At 38.7% G+C, this 17008-nt stretch overlaps 2 protein-coding genes across 4 annotated transcripts; both read left to right on the top strand.

Annotated features, from left to right (window-relative positions):
• Nucleotides 1-5327: 5327 nt before the first annotated feature.
• Nucleotides 5328-11512, top strand: etv5b (ETS variant transcription factor 5b). Of its 3 annotated transcripts, none has more exons than XM_065240095.1 (12): nt 5328-5459; nt 6612-6759; nt 6941-7028; nt 7127-7174; nt 7393-7443; nt 8149-8272; nt 8357-8635; nt 8946-9235; nt 9471-9533; nt 9682-9863; nt 9944-10051; nt 10254-11512. In XM_065240095.1, exons 2-12 carry the CDS (start codon nt 6712-6714, stop codon nt 10488-10490), a joined length of 1518 nt encoding a protein of 505 aa, XP_065096167.1. In that variant the 5' UTR covers nt 5328-5459; nt 6612-6711; the 3' UTR covers nt 10491-11512. The 3 variants fall into 3 exon arrangements, with proteins under 3 accessions (XP_065096167.1, XP_065096166.1, XP_065096164.1); XM_065240094.1 differs by having other exon boundaries at nt 9625-9863; nt 9944-10045; XM_065240092.1 differs by having other exon boundaries at nt 9625-9863.
• A 2289-nt stretch (nt 11513-13801) lies between these two features.
• gca (grancalcin) lies at nt 13802-16719 on the top strand. The gene is made up of 8 exons (XM_065240098.1): nt 13802-13958; nt 14611-14787; nt 14883-14952; nt 15180-15223; nt 15394-15541; nt 15756-15869; nt 16156-16214; nt 16412-16719. The coding sequence occupies exons 1-8, from the start codon at nt 13935-13937 to the stop codon at nt 16436-16438; spliced, it is 663 nt and encodes a 220-aa protein (XP_065096170.1). The 5' UTR covers nt 13802-13934; the 3' UTR covers nt 16439-16719.
• The last annotated feature ends 289 nt before the right edge of the window (nt 16720-17008 follow it).

Here is a 17008-nt window from a genome sequence, read left to right as displayed (position 1 = left end):
GAATATAACGTCTATGACTCAACAGAAAACTAAATTTTCTGGTAAGAGTGTGCAAAAGATGTGTTCAATACTGGAGCACGGTGCCATTGCATTTAGAGTGAATTGTTATATAATAGAGGCGTTTGGAGGCTATATTTAGAGCGGCCCGCAGTAAAAGCGAGTCGCGTGGAGCGCTGATGAAAGCTATAGCAACCTGTTTAATTTTCAGGTTATGAGAATCACTATTGCTCTATCTAATGAAGTCGTGCAGAGGCTTCATAGTCATTGATGTCACCTCTTAAAGCAGACATCAAGCAATATAAAAGCCATGATAAATACTAAAGCCTTGATAAGAGAATCCAAGATAGAATTTAATCCTGACATTTTCTTGAAAATAAAGGTGCATGGAATTGTCTGAGAAACTGACTATAATTTTACACCTCCTTTGACTTTTACTAAATAAAATAAACATACAACAGTGTTTGTGGCCTGTGCTGGAGTGTCTATTTACACTAAGGGCATCTCTTGTTGGCAAATTATTTACACTGGCAGAAATCAATGGCTTTAGTGGCACAAGCTGTAGAGCACATGACTTGTACTTGGCTACTGACACAATGTCCTTGGTTAAAATTCACCTTTTGCAGACCTCGTTCTTATTTTAAGCTCATTTTGTGAAAAGTCATGCATATGCAACAATTTTGTGTGCATATGATAGGCCAGTCCTTCAATTAATACCAAGCATCTTTTTGTGAAATTTTATGTATTGGTTTCTCCATTTTTTTCTATTTTTTACCATTGTCACTTGGGGTTGGGGTTTTCTGTTACATGAAATGACATTCTAACCCAAATCCTAATCCCCAACTCCAAGCAACCATGGTTAAAAAATAGGAAAAATCGGAAAAACCAATACATAAAATGACATTCTAACCCAAATGACAAATCTAACCCCAACCACAAGCGACAATTGTTTAAAAATAGAATAGAAAGAGAAACCAATACATAAAATGACACAAAAACATGCATTGTATTAAGTGAACAGAAAGGACTGGTGTATCATGCATGCAAAATTAGACTTTGGCGTATGTATTGGACGACTTTTAAGGGGTGATTTTATAAGAATTGGTAGAAAAACTGTATCACTAAGAAAATGCTTATATTCCATATATTATTGAAAAACCAATGCATAAAATGACATCCTATCTTAAATCCAAATTCTAACCCCAACTCCAAGCGATCATGCTTAAAAAAATAGACATAAAATGGAGAAACCAATACATAAAATGACATCCTAACCCAAATTCTTATTCTAACCCCAACTCCAAGCAACCATGATTTTAAAATAGAAAAAAATGGAGAAACCAATACATAAAATGACATCCTAACCCAAATCCCAATTCTAACCCCAACTCCAAGCGAAAATGGTTTAAAAATAAAAGAAAAGACAAACCAATACGTAAAATGACATCCTAACCCAAATTCTAATTCTAACCAAAAGCGACCATGGATTAAAGGGGGGGGGGGGGGGGGGGGTTAGGGTGAATGGAGAAACCAATACATAAAATGACATCCTAACCCAAATCCCAAATCTAACCCCAACTCCAGGCGACCATGGTTTAAAAATAGAAAAAAAATTGGAGAAATCAATACATAAAATGACATCCTAACCCAAATCACAAAAATTTTGCCCTAACCCCAAGCGACAATGCATGGTTTAAAAATAGAATAAAAAGAGAAACCAAGATGACACAAAAACATGCGTAGTATTAAGTGAACAGAAAGGACCGGCGTATCATGCACGCAGAATTAGACTTTGGCGTATGTATTGCACGACTTTTCACAAGGCGTGAATTTATAAGAATTGGTTTAAAAACTGTATCACTAAAAAAATGCTTATATTTCATAGATTATTTAGAGCGTATTGTATTTTGTTGCTGCAGCAGCATGTATGATAGGGTCAGGAATGAATATGGGACTGTCACATCCATGTCCTGTATAAGATTAAATGATGTCACACTCTAAAAAATTGTGCTAAATAGCACTAAAAGTGGTTCACTGGCTTGGAATCATAGGGAACCATTTCAGTGCTAAAACGCACCTGTAGAACCATATTATGTTGCACCATAAGTGTGCTTTAGCACCTCTTATGGTTCTACAGAGGTGCTCTATAGCAATGGTTCGTAAAATGATATGACACCATTTTTCAGAGTTCTACAGAGGTGTTCTAAAATTTGTATAACATTGGTGAATTTATGTCACTGGTTTAAGTTTTCACCTAACATTTTCAAAACAGCTAAAAGTTTCCTTTCTTTATATTCTTCTAAAAATAAAAACTTGTTTAATTATTTTATTTGCCATTGTGTCTTAGAGCAGTGGTTCTCAAACTTTTTCAGCGTGCGGCCCCCCTTGTCTACGGCGCATTCCTTCGCGGCCCCCCAAATTATATTTATGACAAAAAACTTTTCTAAAACTTAACTTTTAATTAAACAAAACATTTTGAAGTAGTGCTGTTGGTGAGTAGACTTATTTTTATTTTAGGTTTAATTCCACAGAATTCATGATAAATTAATTTATTTTATAAAATGTCATAAAACTGGGGCCCCCCTGGCACCACCTCGCGGCCCCGGCCCCCAGTTTGAGAACCACTGTCTTAGAGTGCTGTCTGGCGCTGACTGCATTATTATTTTTATTTTTAATTGCTGTTTGATTGCTGTCGCATGAAACTCCTAGAGATATTCAAAGACTGGCTAAATTCACTTGCACGTCTTGTATGAACGAGACCGTGCACGAGGAGAGAGGGAGAGACCGCCAGAAACAACTCCGAACTAATGTTAAACAATCAATTCCTAATTCATATCACATTTCCCCTTAACTCAGTGGCATATGCAGGCCTAAAACACTTGAGGCCACACAATGTTAAAAAACTGACGGAGATCACCATACATTTTATTCATTAACTATGTCAATAGGAAAACACATAAAGGTTTGTGTGATGGTTAGGGGAAAGAGTCTCATTAGCTTGTAAAAAATGTAAATGGAAAGTCCATATAATGAGAGGAGTATCAGCCTATATGTGTTTGTTTGAGAGAGAGCAAGAAATTACTAAAAGATGACTCACCTTGGGTCTTCATTATTGCCATCAACACAGCAGGACTTCACCCAGCTCTTTCAATTCAACATACGTATGTTGTCTCATATCAGTGACCATGTTAAATAACAATCTCATATATTGTATGATGCTCTTTTCTATTTACATTTACTCATTTAGCAAACCTGTATGTCCAGGTGTTATTTGTTAACAAACCTACATTTACAGTAATGAATCTAATCTTCTGTAAAAGTGTCTGAAAATCATGATTTCCTGCTGTCAGAATTAGTAGGTGTCAATTCTGTTATCATAAAACGCTGTTATCAAGGCAGAGTAACAGAACTTGCGGTCATAAGCAGAGGAACACATGCCCCCCATCTCTTTCACACACACATTCACATACACATGACTGGCAACACTTACAAAAGCAAAAAATAAAAAAGTATTACTTTAGACACAAACTGTACCTGTAATTACTCGAATAGTTCACCCAAATATGAAAATTCTTCTTATGTGTCCGATTTCCATTCTTCAGGTGAATAAAATCAGAGTTATACTTGGCTCTTCCTAGCTTTTGTAATGACATTAAATGGGAGTCTTGATTTTAAAGCACCAAAAGCATACAACTCCAGCGTGTTAATGTATTCTGCAGCAAAACAATGTTTGTAAGAGCAAATTATTTATATTTAGGTTATTAATGCTTATTGGTTCTCACATAAATGCATGTATCAATCACTAAATAAGCTTAAAGTATGAATTGTTTTCTATCACAAATGCAATATCTTGAGCACTAACTTAAAAAGGGGTAGGAAAACTTTTTCAACTCATTCTCAAATTGTATTTACTCCTAACCACACAATACAATACCATACAATACATCTTCCACAGCACTGAAAAAACAATCTGTTCTCCTTAGGTTTTTTCTGCTATGTTCCATTACTAAACTGAACTTAGAATTGTATAGTAGCAGAATAAAAATGAAGTAAAGTATTGTACACATTGCTTTTAAACGGTAGCAAGGGGAAATCAAAGATCAGACATGACTGTCTGATGTGCAGATCTCTTTGAGGGACAGTCATGAATAATAGATCAGACAACAGAGTGTTCTCTCAGTGGAGTTTCCCAGCAGACGGTAACACTGATTTTATAAGCTCCCTTGGTATTGGGTTATTCTTGTTAATACATTTTTTGTTTTGAAACTTTGTTTGCATTCATGTTAACAGTGCTTCGGCAGCTCCTTAAAGGGGACACAAGACTTTGTTAAGATGTAAAATAAATCTTTGGTGTCCCCAGAGTACATATGTAAAGATTTATCTCAAAATATCATATAGATAATTTATTATAACAAAATTGTAGGTGAAAGCAAAATGTGGCATTTTTGTGTGTCCTTTTAAATGCAAATGAGCTGATCTCTGCACTAAATGGCAGTGGCGTGGTTGGATAGTGCAGATTAGGGGGCGGTATTATCCCCTTCTGACCTCACAAAGGGAGCCAAATTTCAGTGACCTATTTTTTTACATGCTTGCAGAGAATGGTTTATCAAAACTAAGTTACTAAGTTTTCATATTTTCTATGTTAATAGAAGCACTGGGGACCCAACTATAGCAATTAAACATGCAAAAAGGCAGATTTTCATGATAGGTGTCCTTTAGCAAAGGCAGAGATATCGTGTGTATTTTTTAGGGGGGGGGGGGCAAGAAAGAGATTATAACAGAAGATTCCGGTCACTGACACATCCACTCTTCTATCACCTAAAGGTCAGTGGTTTCCAAATCTCAGTAAGTGTATATACAGACTAACTTAGACAGTTAGACAAGATAAACATCTTCCACACGTTTTGTTTATTTGTTTTACGTATTTATTTTTTTAAGTAAATGTTAGTAAAAGCATTTGCCCAAACAGATTTGCAGTCTGTGTTTTGTAAGCTCAATGTGTTTTATTACCCTAGTAACAGAAGTGATATTTAAATGTCACTTTTAAAATGAAACAAGCAGTCTGCAATGTTTCACTCTTGCTCACTCTCTTAAGTTGTTTCTGGCCCTTTAAATAGAGTCCGCCGCGGAGAAACATCTGGTTGTTGAATGAAACCCAGCCATTCATAAAAACAGGAGAGGGCTGCGTACTGATTGGCTGACTGAAGTCTAACGATTACCTAGGTAATGTGGAAACACCCATTGGTCGATCTCTCGAAGGGCGTAAGGAACAAGCCAATGAGCGTGCGTTCCAGCGTTAAGCCGACGCTCTTGGAAAAGCAGGCGATCCCATTGAGAAAATTTCAGTCGCGTCAAGCTTGAGGAGAGCGCGATACCCATAGAGCTCGCAAACGCAGCTTGTTTTTCTTGGGGATTTACTGAACATTTTCACCTAATTTACGGAAGGGATTTAATCACCGCGGGTGAGTATGTCATGCACGCTTTTGTAGTTTTATACGCGGATTTCAAGTTTACCGTCGTGTTTTGTTGTTATAAAGTTGTATTTACTTGCAACACCACACTTACTTTTTTGCTCGCTCACACGCCATTTTCTTTGTGCGCATATTTGGCAACCATTTCCAGCTTGTTTGTTTTCTCAATACTTTGTGAAGCTCATAGTATAAACTTAAGGATGGTAGTTTGCGCACCGCAAAATACATACGCGGTTTGATGAAGCGCTGCTCGTACGTTTGGTATTTTTATGAATGGAACGGACGGAGAATTCGGTCGCGCGCACTAGGGATCAAATTTCACTTCATTGAGAAAAACAAGCGGCCGAGGAAAGGGAGGGCGCAAGCCAGGGAGGGGGGATCGCGAGGCGATAATGGGCGCTGGGGGAAGGGATTGAACTTTCTGAACTCGCTCTGTTACCTCGGTTGTAATGCTGTAATCTTCATTTACTTATTCAACAACTTAACCTTCCGTTGGCTGCCTTTATTAGCTGCAATAAAAGTCTTTAGGAACACAAACTCAGCTTTTTCAGCACGAAATTTGCGGATGTATATCTTCCGTTTTTATAAAGATCTGATAGGTTGCAGGAAGCAATAATCTAAAGTGATGGTTGTTTAATTTGTTTTTGGCCCGAAGAGGCCGTAATACGATTTTATGGCCAGAACACTTACGTCAGGGAAAATAAACACACGTGTGTGACGAAGTATGAAGACTTGGGTTAAGGCTTCGGTAGTTTAATCCCATCACTCAACATTTTAAGGTGAAGTGCTTTTTATGAAAAGTTGTTCATAATGTTCAGCTTTGAGATATTTGTATGGAGTCTTGGATACTCCCTTGGGCAACAGATGGCACTGTATGGTTATGCAAGGACCCCCATCTGTACCGTGAGCCTTAAATGATTTGTGTGAGCATGGAGAGAGTGCTAGTGTAGCACACTTCATCCAAGCAAGAGTTGAGAGTGAGTGTTACACAAACAAACTGACTAGCTAAAAGTTTTCACAGATCAAAGGGACAGTTGGCCCTTTGCTGTCAGGGCCCAGGACAATCATTGACAGCTGCATTGGATTTTGACACAGCACCCGTCTTTCTCTAAGTGCCACTTTTCTCGGCTCTTCTTTCGACAGGCGAGGATATCATCCTTGTGATTTTGGCAGACCCATCCTCTGTTATTTCCATTTTCCCCTCCTGCTGCTGCCTCTTCGGCCGCAGTGAGAAGCGAGTGACATGGACGGGTTTTACGACCAGCAGGTCCCTTTCGTGGTACCCCAAAATGTAAGTCTCTACTACAGTTTACAGTTCACCATGCCTCATTTTTAATGCACATTTCAAGACCACCACTGATAGATAATACTGCATCCACTAGCTTGCTTGGGACTCTAGAATTGTTATTGTTTCGTCTCTGGGCACATCATCACTGCGTTGTTGGAATAGTCGTTGTTATCTTATTTTACAGAAGTCTCACATGCAGGAATTGCCATGCAGACCTTTCAGTGACCGAAAGAGGAAGTTTGTTGACACAGAGCTGGCACAGGACACAGAGGGTAAACAAATGAACATGCAATCAATCTATCCAAATCTGGCCATTTAGCCCAGTCCCAAACAAAGCAGCCCTATTTAAACACGATCAATCTTTTTTCAGATCTCTTTCAAGATCTGAGCCAGCTCCAAGAGATCTGGATAGCAGAAGGTAAACTAACTGATTTATCATGGTTACGGAATACCATATAACATATTTCATAAGTGCCGTTAAAGTGCAACTAAGGGTTATTGATCATTGCCTTTATGGGGTTAATGCATCATCTCAATGGTTGATATATTTGTATAACGTTTATTTAAAATGACCGGGAATTATTTCATGCCTGTTTCAGTTTGTGTAATTTAGTTTATTTTCTTCTCCATCTGCAGCCCAGGAACCCGACGATGAACAGTTTGTTCCAGATTTCCAGTCGGATAACTGTGAGTGCCTTTTCAATATTCAGAGTAACATATAGTCTTGTATTTTTCATTAAGTATAGAGGCTTAATGTGGTTTCCTTTTGAGCAACAGGCAAATAAGAACCTCAAAACTTTTACAAGCGATTCTAGTGGCAGAGATTAGAGATGCATGCATGGCATGTGAAAGAGCAAGGCCCAGGTTCCCGCTGCAGTGCCGTAGCTCATGGCAGCCTCTAGCCCGGTGACATTTTAATGGGGCTGGATCTTCAGCGCACACACTTTTTTTATTATATGCTGGTTGAACTGCACTGTGGCCATTTCCCTTGTTAGTTTTTCTTCCCATTTATCAGTCTGAATAAGTCCGATTGTGTCGGTTTTCTATGGTCTCAATGGTGTTTATTGTGGAATGTGAATGCACATGAATGTGTTTGCATAGAAATAGTGTGTGTTTGTCTGGCACAATCCCTCTTATCTGGCATCATGCCGGTTACTCTCACAGGCCCCTCTTTCAACACATCTGGGCAAAGGGGGCCTGTTTTCCATAAGCATCACGTGGTAGTCTGCAAGTTTGAACTTGCTGCCTCCTTTTTTAGATGGAAATGTTTATTTTCTTAAATTCGGTAATGGATATTTAACTTTAATAGTTAAGGTTCCAAGTTTTGTTTTTTACTTTGAGTACACTATATTATTTATTAACATGGTTTTTCTTTGTTTTATCCTAATGTAGTGATGTTTCATGGACCCCCTCAAACAAAAGTGAAGAGGGAACCGAGTCCAGGCAGAGAGTATTCCCCATGTGGACAAGAGCAGAGACTCTCTCCTTATGGAGAGAAGTGCCTATATAACTACAGGTAATTTAGCCTGTCCTGTCTCTGATTCCCTGTGTATTACTTTTACTCCAAAACATCAATCTCACTCTGTCATCCCTTTTGTAGTGCCTTTGACAGGAAGCCATTTTCTTTCAACAAGCCCCTGACGCCTCCCTCCACGCCAGCATCGCCCTTTGGCTCCTCCACCAGCGCAGCGACACACCCCCTGCAAAGAAGAGTGATGCCTCCAGCCCAAACTCAGTCACAAGTACTGCCCAGCCCCGCCCACAGCTCCACCCCTCCCCATCAGAGAGCACAGACTCCATTACACAGTCAAAGCCCACCCTTTGCTGTGCCCTGCCCACCGGGCAAGCACCCAGAAGCATCGTACAACACAGAGCATAGGTATGAAAATGTGACACCTTTCTTATCTCAAATAAAACAAATTTCTATCTTTTGGATTCTGCTTGACCTGCATGTTAAAAGTGCCGTAATCAGCTCAGGTTGTGGCTATTGGGTATTATCTTGTTAAAGATGCCATGCTTAACTGAAAAGCAGTGCTATATTTAAGCCATTTAGATCTCTGGGGTTAACTCATGGAAAGTAGGACGTTGAAACCAGGCTTATCCCTTTAATGTAAAACTGATGACCTTGGTTACCCTTGATGTTCTGGATTACATTGTCATCCTTTTTTTTTTTTTTTTGCTTTCTTTAGGTTCCATCGGCAGCTTTCCGAGCCCTGTCTGCCTTTCCCACAATCCAATGGCCGTTGTCAGACGTCTTACCCCCCGCAGACCCCCAATCACTTTCCCCGAAATAACCGCCCTCCTTACCACCGGCAGATGTCTGAACCCTTGGTGCCCATGCCTCCCCAGGGCTTCAAGAAAGAGATGGTGGATCCCCGCTACAATGAGCAAGGTGAACAGAACATGGGACCTTCTCATGCTCCGCAGTTTCACCAGCTGTCAATCAAACAGGAGCCCAGAGACTTTGGCTTTGACTCAGGTGAGTGAAAATTGGAGGGGAGTCATGTGACATGCTTGTATCTTAAGAGCTTTGGTTCAGTTTAAATTAGGTCTGTGATAGTGATGTCATGGTGAAATCCTTTTAGATCCTACTAGCTCACATATAGTATAAGTAGGTAGATGTGTAGATGCACAATGTCCTCTCTTTGTCTGTGTGTCCTTTTCAGATCAGTATTATATCCCACGTGTTTATATTTTTTTTATTTGTCTTACAGAAGTACACAATTGCCAGTCATCTTTTGGCAAATCGACAAACTACTATGGAGGCAATAATGAAGGTGAGACCTGAATTGTTTTCATTTCATCACTGCTGCAGTTCTTTTTTCAGACCGTCCATAATAAATCCATTCATCCTGGCTGTTTTGGCAGGTTTCGCGTATGACAGAGAGTCCCACTTGTATTACGATGATGCATGTGTGGTTCCAGACAGGCTGGAAGGAAAGGTGAAGCAGGAGGGTGGGATATTCCGAGAGGGTCCTCCGTATCAAAGAAGGGGGTCTCTCCAACTTTGGCAGTTCTTGGTCACCCTGTTGGACGACCCATCCAACAGCCACTTCATTGCTTGGACTGGACGTGGACTTGAGTTCAAACTCATAGAACCTGAGGAGGTTAGTTTGTTTTGTAAACTAGGATCAGTACCCATTTTATTTTAGCCGACAAGCTGAATAAACTTATACTTTTGCTACAGGTTGCTCGGCGATGGGGTATCCAGAAGAACAGGCCTGCCATGAACTACGACAAGCTGAGTCGCTCCCTGCGTTACTATTATGAGAAGGGCATCATGCAGAAGGTAAAGGCACGTTCCCGTTCCAATGTTATTTTCTTTCTTTCCATCCCATGACCATTAAATCCAAGCTGTCCGATCCTCTTGGACTGGACAAGCCTGGGTTAGATCGTAGTTAGCTTATTGTTTTAAGTTAGTCAAACTAACCCCATCAAATTTCCAATATAAGACTAGAAAATGTGAGACAATAACATTTTTCCTTTTTCACGTGCAGGTTGCTGGAGAGCGATACGTGTACAAGTTTGTGTGTGATCCAGATGCTCTCTTCTCAATGGCGTTCCCTGACAACCAACGGCCCAGTCTGAAGGCAGATCCCGAAGCACTGCAGGTTCCAGAGGACGACACCGTTCCGCTTTCTCACTTTGATGAGACTAACAGTGTCGCATATCCGGGAGATGCCAGGGACCAATGCTTAGCAGTGCCGTCTTTTCCAGAAAACTATGCTTTCTGAACTCTTTCACGACCCCTGAAACTACCGCCGAGCGGACCAGAAGAACTCTAACATGCATACTCGCACTCCAAAAGCAGCTCATGTCATATTGTAATCACTGAGGAATCTGTAGCGCCTGTCGACGAGTCTTTAGACTTTATTTTTAAACTGTTTTACTAAGGATCCATGTTGAAAACACATGGTGGCTGTTTTTTAGTACACTGAAAGGGACACAACAGTATTTTTCAGTATAATCTCAGATTTTATATATGTGTAAATGCATGTATATTTTTAAAAATGGCTTTTGTGCACTGCTCTCTTATTGTGTATTGGGCCTGGTGTCTGTCAACGTTATGCTTCAAGTGAGTTTTGTTGAACACCTCTGACAATGCATAGGGATGCAACTCGGACATTGTTGCCGTTATCAAGGTACAAGGCTTTGGTTATAATCGAAAAATTGCACATTTTCTTCTCTATAGCTGGCCAAGTAAAAATGCTTTATAATGATTATTTTGACTTCTGCTTTTGTAATGTGATTTTTATGGATTTGTGAGAGGGTGGCATGGGTTATAGAAGAATCTGTGTATATTCTAAGTATATTTTTGCAAATGCTACACTGAATTGCATTGTATAAGCTCCACAACGAACAGATGTTTGTTTAAATCTGTTCTTTTTGTACAGTGCTGCATGCAAAATTGCAACCAGCTCTTGATATAGAGGAAAATCAAGTTTACTGATTACGGATCAGTCAAGCCAGTTGTTTACCAAAGGATTATGGCAACGCAATCTGATCTCTGTTCAGTAGTAAATTGAAAGCATGGCAAGCAACCTCAGTAGCTCTTTCCACCTTTACTGTCAACCTTACTTGTCTGTGCTGGGTACAACAGACCCCTAGTTCTGTTTCACTGTGGATAAAACGGTTGTCACGTTGTCTTTTGAAGACAATTGCTTTGGTTATACGTTTTCAAGTACAGTTTTGGTGTACAGATCTGTATTTTCTAAGCTATAACATGGTACAGGATGAATAAAATCTCCAGAAACTCTTTTGCTTTGTTTTTGTCTAACTTGATGATTAAACCAATGGTCTTGCATACTGATTAAAAATATGTATTTTGGATAGATGAAAAGAAGAACCGTTAATTAATTCACACTTGAACCAAAGACCACTGACATTTTCATGTTTGTGATCTTGTTTTCAGAAGCTTTTCAGTTTAACTGCTAAACTGTAACCCACCTAGGTCAGTATAACAAGGTCATGTGACGTAACAGCATATTACATAACAATCCAGTGCAGTGGTTCTTAACCTATTTGACTCCAAAACCCCAACTCACAATTTCTGTCCAAGAAAATATTGTTTAGTATAACTATTAATATGTATATTTGTAATAAAAACACAAACACTAAGAAATATTATTTAGATTTTTAGTTTTTGCCTATTTTAATGTTTGTTCCGTCTCATTTAATTAATCTTGACAAATTTAGGGGTTAGGGTGATTTAGATTAAGTTGGGACCCTTTTATCAGTGAGATGAATGGAATAAAGTGTCCCAGTAGCTGATGCAGGTTTGGAGGACCAGTTTAAGCTAGCTACTGCCACCTTAAACCAGCTAGCAGCTTATGTTGGTCTTAGCTGGATTTTTCAGTAGGGATATATAAAAGTCGTGTACTTTATTTAACTCTTCTTCTCGAGATTGACTATCAAATGAATATATTTTAATGGATTTGTGTGCAGTTGTATTATCACTATTTAAAAAGTAAAAGGTGTCATATTTCATTTAAATTAGTGCTGTGACGTCAAAAACGCCCATAACATCCTGTTTGGGTGAGGAAGTGTCCCAGCACTGCCCAAATTCTTTCCTCAAGAATAAAATGGACTGATATGACTGAATAACAGTCCAGAGGACTTTATTTGACCGTACTTTTAGGGTAATAGCGCCTACTGGTGGTTTTATGTGTAATGACAGGATGACATTACATAAACGGCTAGTTTTCAGTCACGTGACACATTGTTGGCGGGCAAGACAGTGGCGGATTACATTGGGCTCTCTCCTCCATAGAGAGGCAGCACAACTGTCAATTTACCGTCTGTTTCAAGCAACACATATTTAAATCACCTCTCAACAGAAGAAAAATTAAGATGTAAACACAAACTACAAGTTTTCTGACAGATTCCTGCCAGACTTCCACTTTGAAGATTCCTCGCCTTACTTCCACCAATGTTATATAAGTTTTATATCATGTTGTATTGTATTCTAATATAAACCATTTTAATAAAAAACAATACATTTCAGTCGAAACACACGTTTCTTTGTACAACAAATGATCTAAGGTGCAAGGCTTTGCAAACATTGCATTTTCACAATTTTCACATAACTTTTGCCTTTCACGTAACTCTTTACCGAACTTAGCAGTAATGTAACTGTAGTTGTTTGTAACTATCCAGGTTATAAAATACGCAAATAAACGAATAATGGTTAAGAATACAATGCAAGTTACATCGGTGTTTAAAGGAGGTTTAACCTTTGGCTTTGATGAAGTGGTCACTGTAAATACGAGTGGGTGGCTTTTCTTCTCCAACGGCATTCCGTAGAAGCCCAGGCGTGTCCCCTCGTCGGAAAGAGCTGCATTTTATTGCCCAACAAATATTGAGTATTTAGGCTAAACAAAAAATCACTAACTTCTGCGGACAGATAACGCACTCTTGCCCTCCATCGCTTCGGGCGTTCCCTTAAGTAAGTGCGTGACGTCACGTGAAACGTATCAGTTAGCTTTGAGAGAAAAAGGTAATGTTTAATTGCATATTTCTCATTGTACTATTGTTGATTGCAATAAAAAAGAGAGAGAGAAAAAAAGGTCATACAATTAATGTAATGTATTTATTAATTAAAGTAATACCGACTTAGTAAATACAAATACTGTTATCAGCTCATCTGCGCCCGATCATAGGAAAAGCATCTATCCGATGCATACTTAGAAGTATAAGTAGTGAGCTCTTTTTTTAAGGGTATAAAGGGTTTTGCTCAGGTACTGTTTTTATACTGATGTTTTTATACAGGCATAGTACTCGTTTTGCATACTGTTTTTTTGCATACTATATTAATGAATCCCGGATGCAGGGCGTATTTGGCCAGTGGCCACCAAGGGTATCTGTCAACTGGCCATCCGACTTCCGTGTTACTCTCAACTAATAACCTAGGCACATTTTGGAACTGATCCAAAATCAGCTTCAGAGCTTATTTTCGTAATGAAAAGTGTCATTGAAACTGATCAATGATCGAACGCTATGTGTCACCCATAGACTGTAAAAAGGTGTCACCCAATCGCCGTCGGTTACGCGCTTTCTCTAGAATGACGTCATCTAATCACTTCCCGTCACAGGAAAAGTGCGGAAGTCTTACCACTGCTGCCCGAAAACTTTGCTCGCTTCAATTCGGTTTTTATTGCTTATACTCATAATCAGAAAATATGGCGTACCCGGGGTATAACACTGTGAGTATACTTAATGTTTTTCCGTTAAACTCAGTTTGGTGTAAGTTAAAGGATTTGAATATTTTCTAAAGAGAAGACGGATAAATCAGGACGTGTTTTCTATTAGATGCAGCGTCCTAAACCGTAACAGTAAATGCATTAGGGGGGAGTTTTGCGTTAGCTGCATAGATAAAAGTAGTAACTTGTGTTACTTAAGTGTTGTATATAGTATATCTAATATCCTGTATGATTTAACACATGCGTTAAATACAGTACATTTAGGAGTATAAAAGTATGTGAACATTATAGAGTCTACTACAGATAACTACAGAAACCACACGTAGCATCACCCTTTTGACTGTAAACAGGTTGTGGGCTGGAGCATTATTTAGGTCAGATATTAGTTACCATATCTCCACTATCAGAAAACCGACTTATGTTATCAGTTTTACTAGAATAGGTGTTCTTTTGAAAAATCCAAGGAGACTAACAAACATAATACTAATTGTATTAAGCATTATTCATAAGTATTAGATATTAATAAACATATTGTATATTCACTTTCATTTTACAACCAGAGTCCTTGAACGGAGTCCAAAGGTTCATTACATGTGCACTTTTTACACAAGTTGTAACACGCCTTTAAATATACATTTTACTCTCTTCCCTGCAGTATGGTGGTCCAATGCCAGGAGTTCCAGGTCAGGGTATGGCAATGCCAGGGGCCCCGGCAGGAATTCCTCAGGCAGGTGGATACCCATCTCAACCCTATGGGGGGTACCCAGGGACCTTTCCTGCCCCCCCTGCTCAAGACCCAATGTTGGGATATTTCACAGCCATAGCTGGTCAGGTGAGAAAAACACACACACACAAGTCTGGTAAAGCTACTGTATATCTAGCATAAAATGGTCATATGAGTGATGTGTGTACTCTTTCCTTTTTTAGGATGGTGAGGTTGATGCTGAAGAACTGCAAAGGTGCCTGACCCAAACTGGAATCAGCGGTTCCTACAATCGTAAGTACACACGAAGACTCGTGCGTGTTTGTATGCAGAGTTGTAGCTAGTGGGGTAGAAGGTGTGCAGTTTAACAGTTTTAAAACATTTAAGTTATAATAACATCCTTTTTGTGTGGTTAATAGATTTGGAGAAACTTTGGTGTCAATTAAAATATGTAATAAATCAATTGTAGTTAGTTTTATACAGAGTATATAATCTCATTATTATTACGCTTTTTATTGCAGCTTTCAGTTTGGAATCATGCAGGATTATGATTGCCATGCTGGATGTATCCTTCTTTGAAACAAACCTCTTTATGTTGCAGCTTTTATATTTCTCAAAAATTTTACCTTGAGCCGAAATACTGGGCTGTTTCCTCTAAGTTGGCCGCAGAGCCCTGTCTGATTTATAAAAAAAATCCTTTGTTGTGGGCTTGTTTCTTTAACCGCATATCTGCAGAGAGATCACACAGGAAAGATGGGCTTCAATGAGTTTAAAGAACTGTTTCAAGTGCTTAATGGCTGGAAGCAGAACTTTGTGATGGTGGATAGGGACGGCAGTGGAACCGTGGAACCTCATGAGTTGTCCCAGTGTTTTACCAACATGGGTGAGTGTTCGCATTTTTCCCAGATGTGGAAGTCAGTTTCTGTTGACTGTGCTCAAACAGTACCTAGTGCTAAGGGCAAAATTTATTTTGAAAGTATAATAAGACACATTAACTATAAGATCTAAATAACGTTTTGGTTATTCTAAAGTTGCACTAGGAAAGGTGGGTAAACAGACTAAGATGTAATTGAAATGATGGTTTTTCTGCTCCTCAGGGTACAGAGTTAGTCCACAGGCATTGAACTGCATCGTCAAACGTTACAGCCGGTCAGGAAAGATTTACTTTGATGACTATGTGGCGTGTTGTGTGAAGCTAAGATCACTAACGGGTTTGTACTGGTTATTTAAATATTAAAATGTTTAAATACTAAGAATGCGTATACTGATAGACCTTGACATTATATTTTATCCAGACTGTAATTATTCCGATCATAATAGCAAATATGTAACCCTTCCTGCTAAAACCCAGCTATAATTTTTTAGATTGGCTGTTTGCTACATAAAATATAACCTTGATATCTTTAATATTGACTGAGTAAGGCCATAGGTCAATGTCATACATACTTGTAATCCATACATATTTAACAATGCAAGGTGTGTGTCTTTTTTTTGTAGACCTCTTCAGGAGGAGAGACACCATGCAGCAGGGCATGGTGAACTTCCAATATGATGATGTAAGAATGAAACCCATTTTCATCTCTGCCTAATTTGTGTTACCAAACTTCTCGATTATAAATCAAAGATGGTTTTCACAGAATCAGTTGGCTTGCATTGATTATTTCAAGTTAGTTTTAGGAAGTAAGACTATTGTAATAGCATGGGAAATTGTTTTGTTACATGTTGTAACAACTTCTTCAATTTACTCTTTCAGTTCATCATGTGCACCATGTCTATCTGAGGATGTTTCATCACAGGCATGCCTGCCAAGAGTACCGAATAACTGGGCCCAGCAAGATATATACAGATATTTATACATTATTGTATGGGCATTAAAATACTGTATTTGCTAGTGCATTATATGTGAAAATAGGAGCAAACTGTATATTGCTCAAAAAACATATACATTTTTGTGCCAATTCAATTTATTAGCATTTAAATAACATTTCATATTCATTCTTTGTGATGTTTAAACTCTGTATACAATGTAAAACTGAATATAACCAGTTGCCAAATACGCTATATACTGGAAAGTGTTGTGTTCTGGATTTATTTGGTTATGGTTGTGTCCTTTTTTACTAGCTGTGATTTTTAGGAATGCACCGATGTGAAATTTCAAGCCAGAAATGTAGCTCTTTGTTGTTAATACAGAAAATTGTATTTTTATCTTTCATTTTAAACGTATAGTTCACCCAAAAGTGAAAAAGGCACATATTTTATACATCCTCAAGCCGTCTTAGGTGTATATGGCTTTCTCCTTTTAGCCAAACACAGTTGGGAGTTTTATTAAAGAGCACCTATTGTCCGATTC

Source organism: Paramisgurnus dabryanus, chromosome 7 (genome assembly GCF_030506205.2).
Source record: "Paramisgurnus dabryanus chromosome 7, PD_genome_1.1, whole genome shotgun sequence".
In the NCBI taxonomy this organism is placed as follows: Eukaryota; Metazoa; Chordata; class Actinopteri; order Cypriniformes; family Cobitidae; genus Paramisgurnus; species Paramisgurnus dabryanus.
The sequence above is the reverse complement of the archived record's forward strand: the minus strand, read 5'-3'. Positions and strand labels throughout refer to the sequence as shown.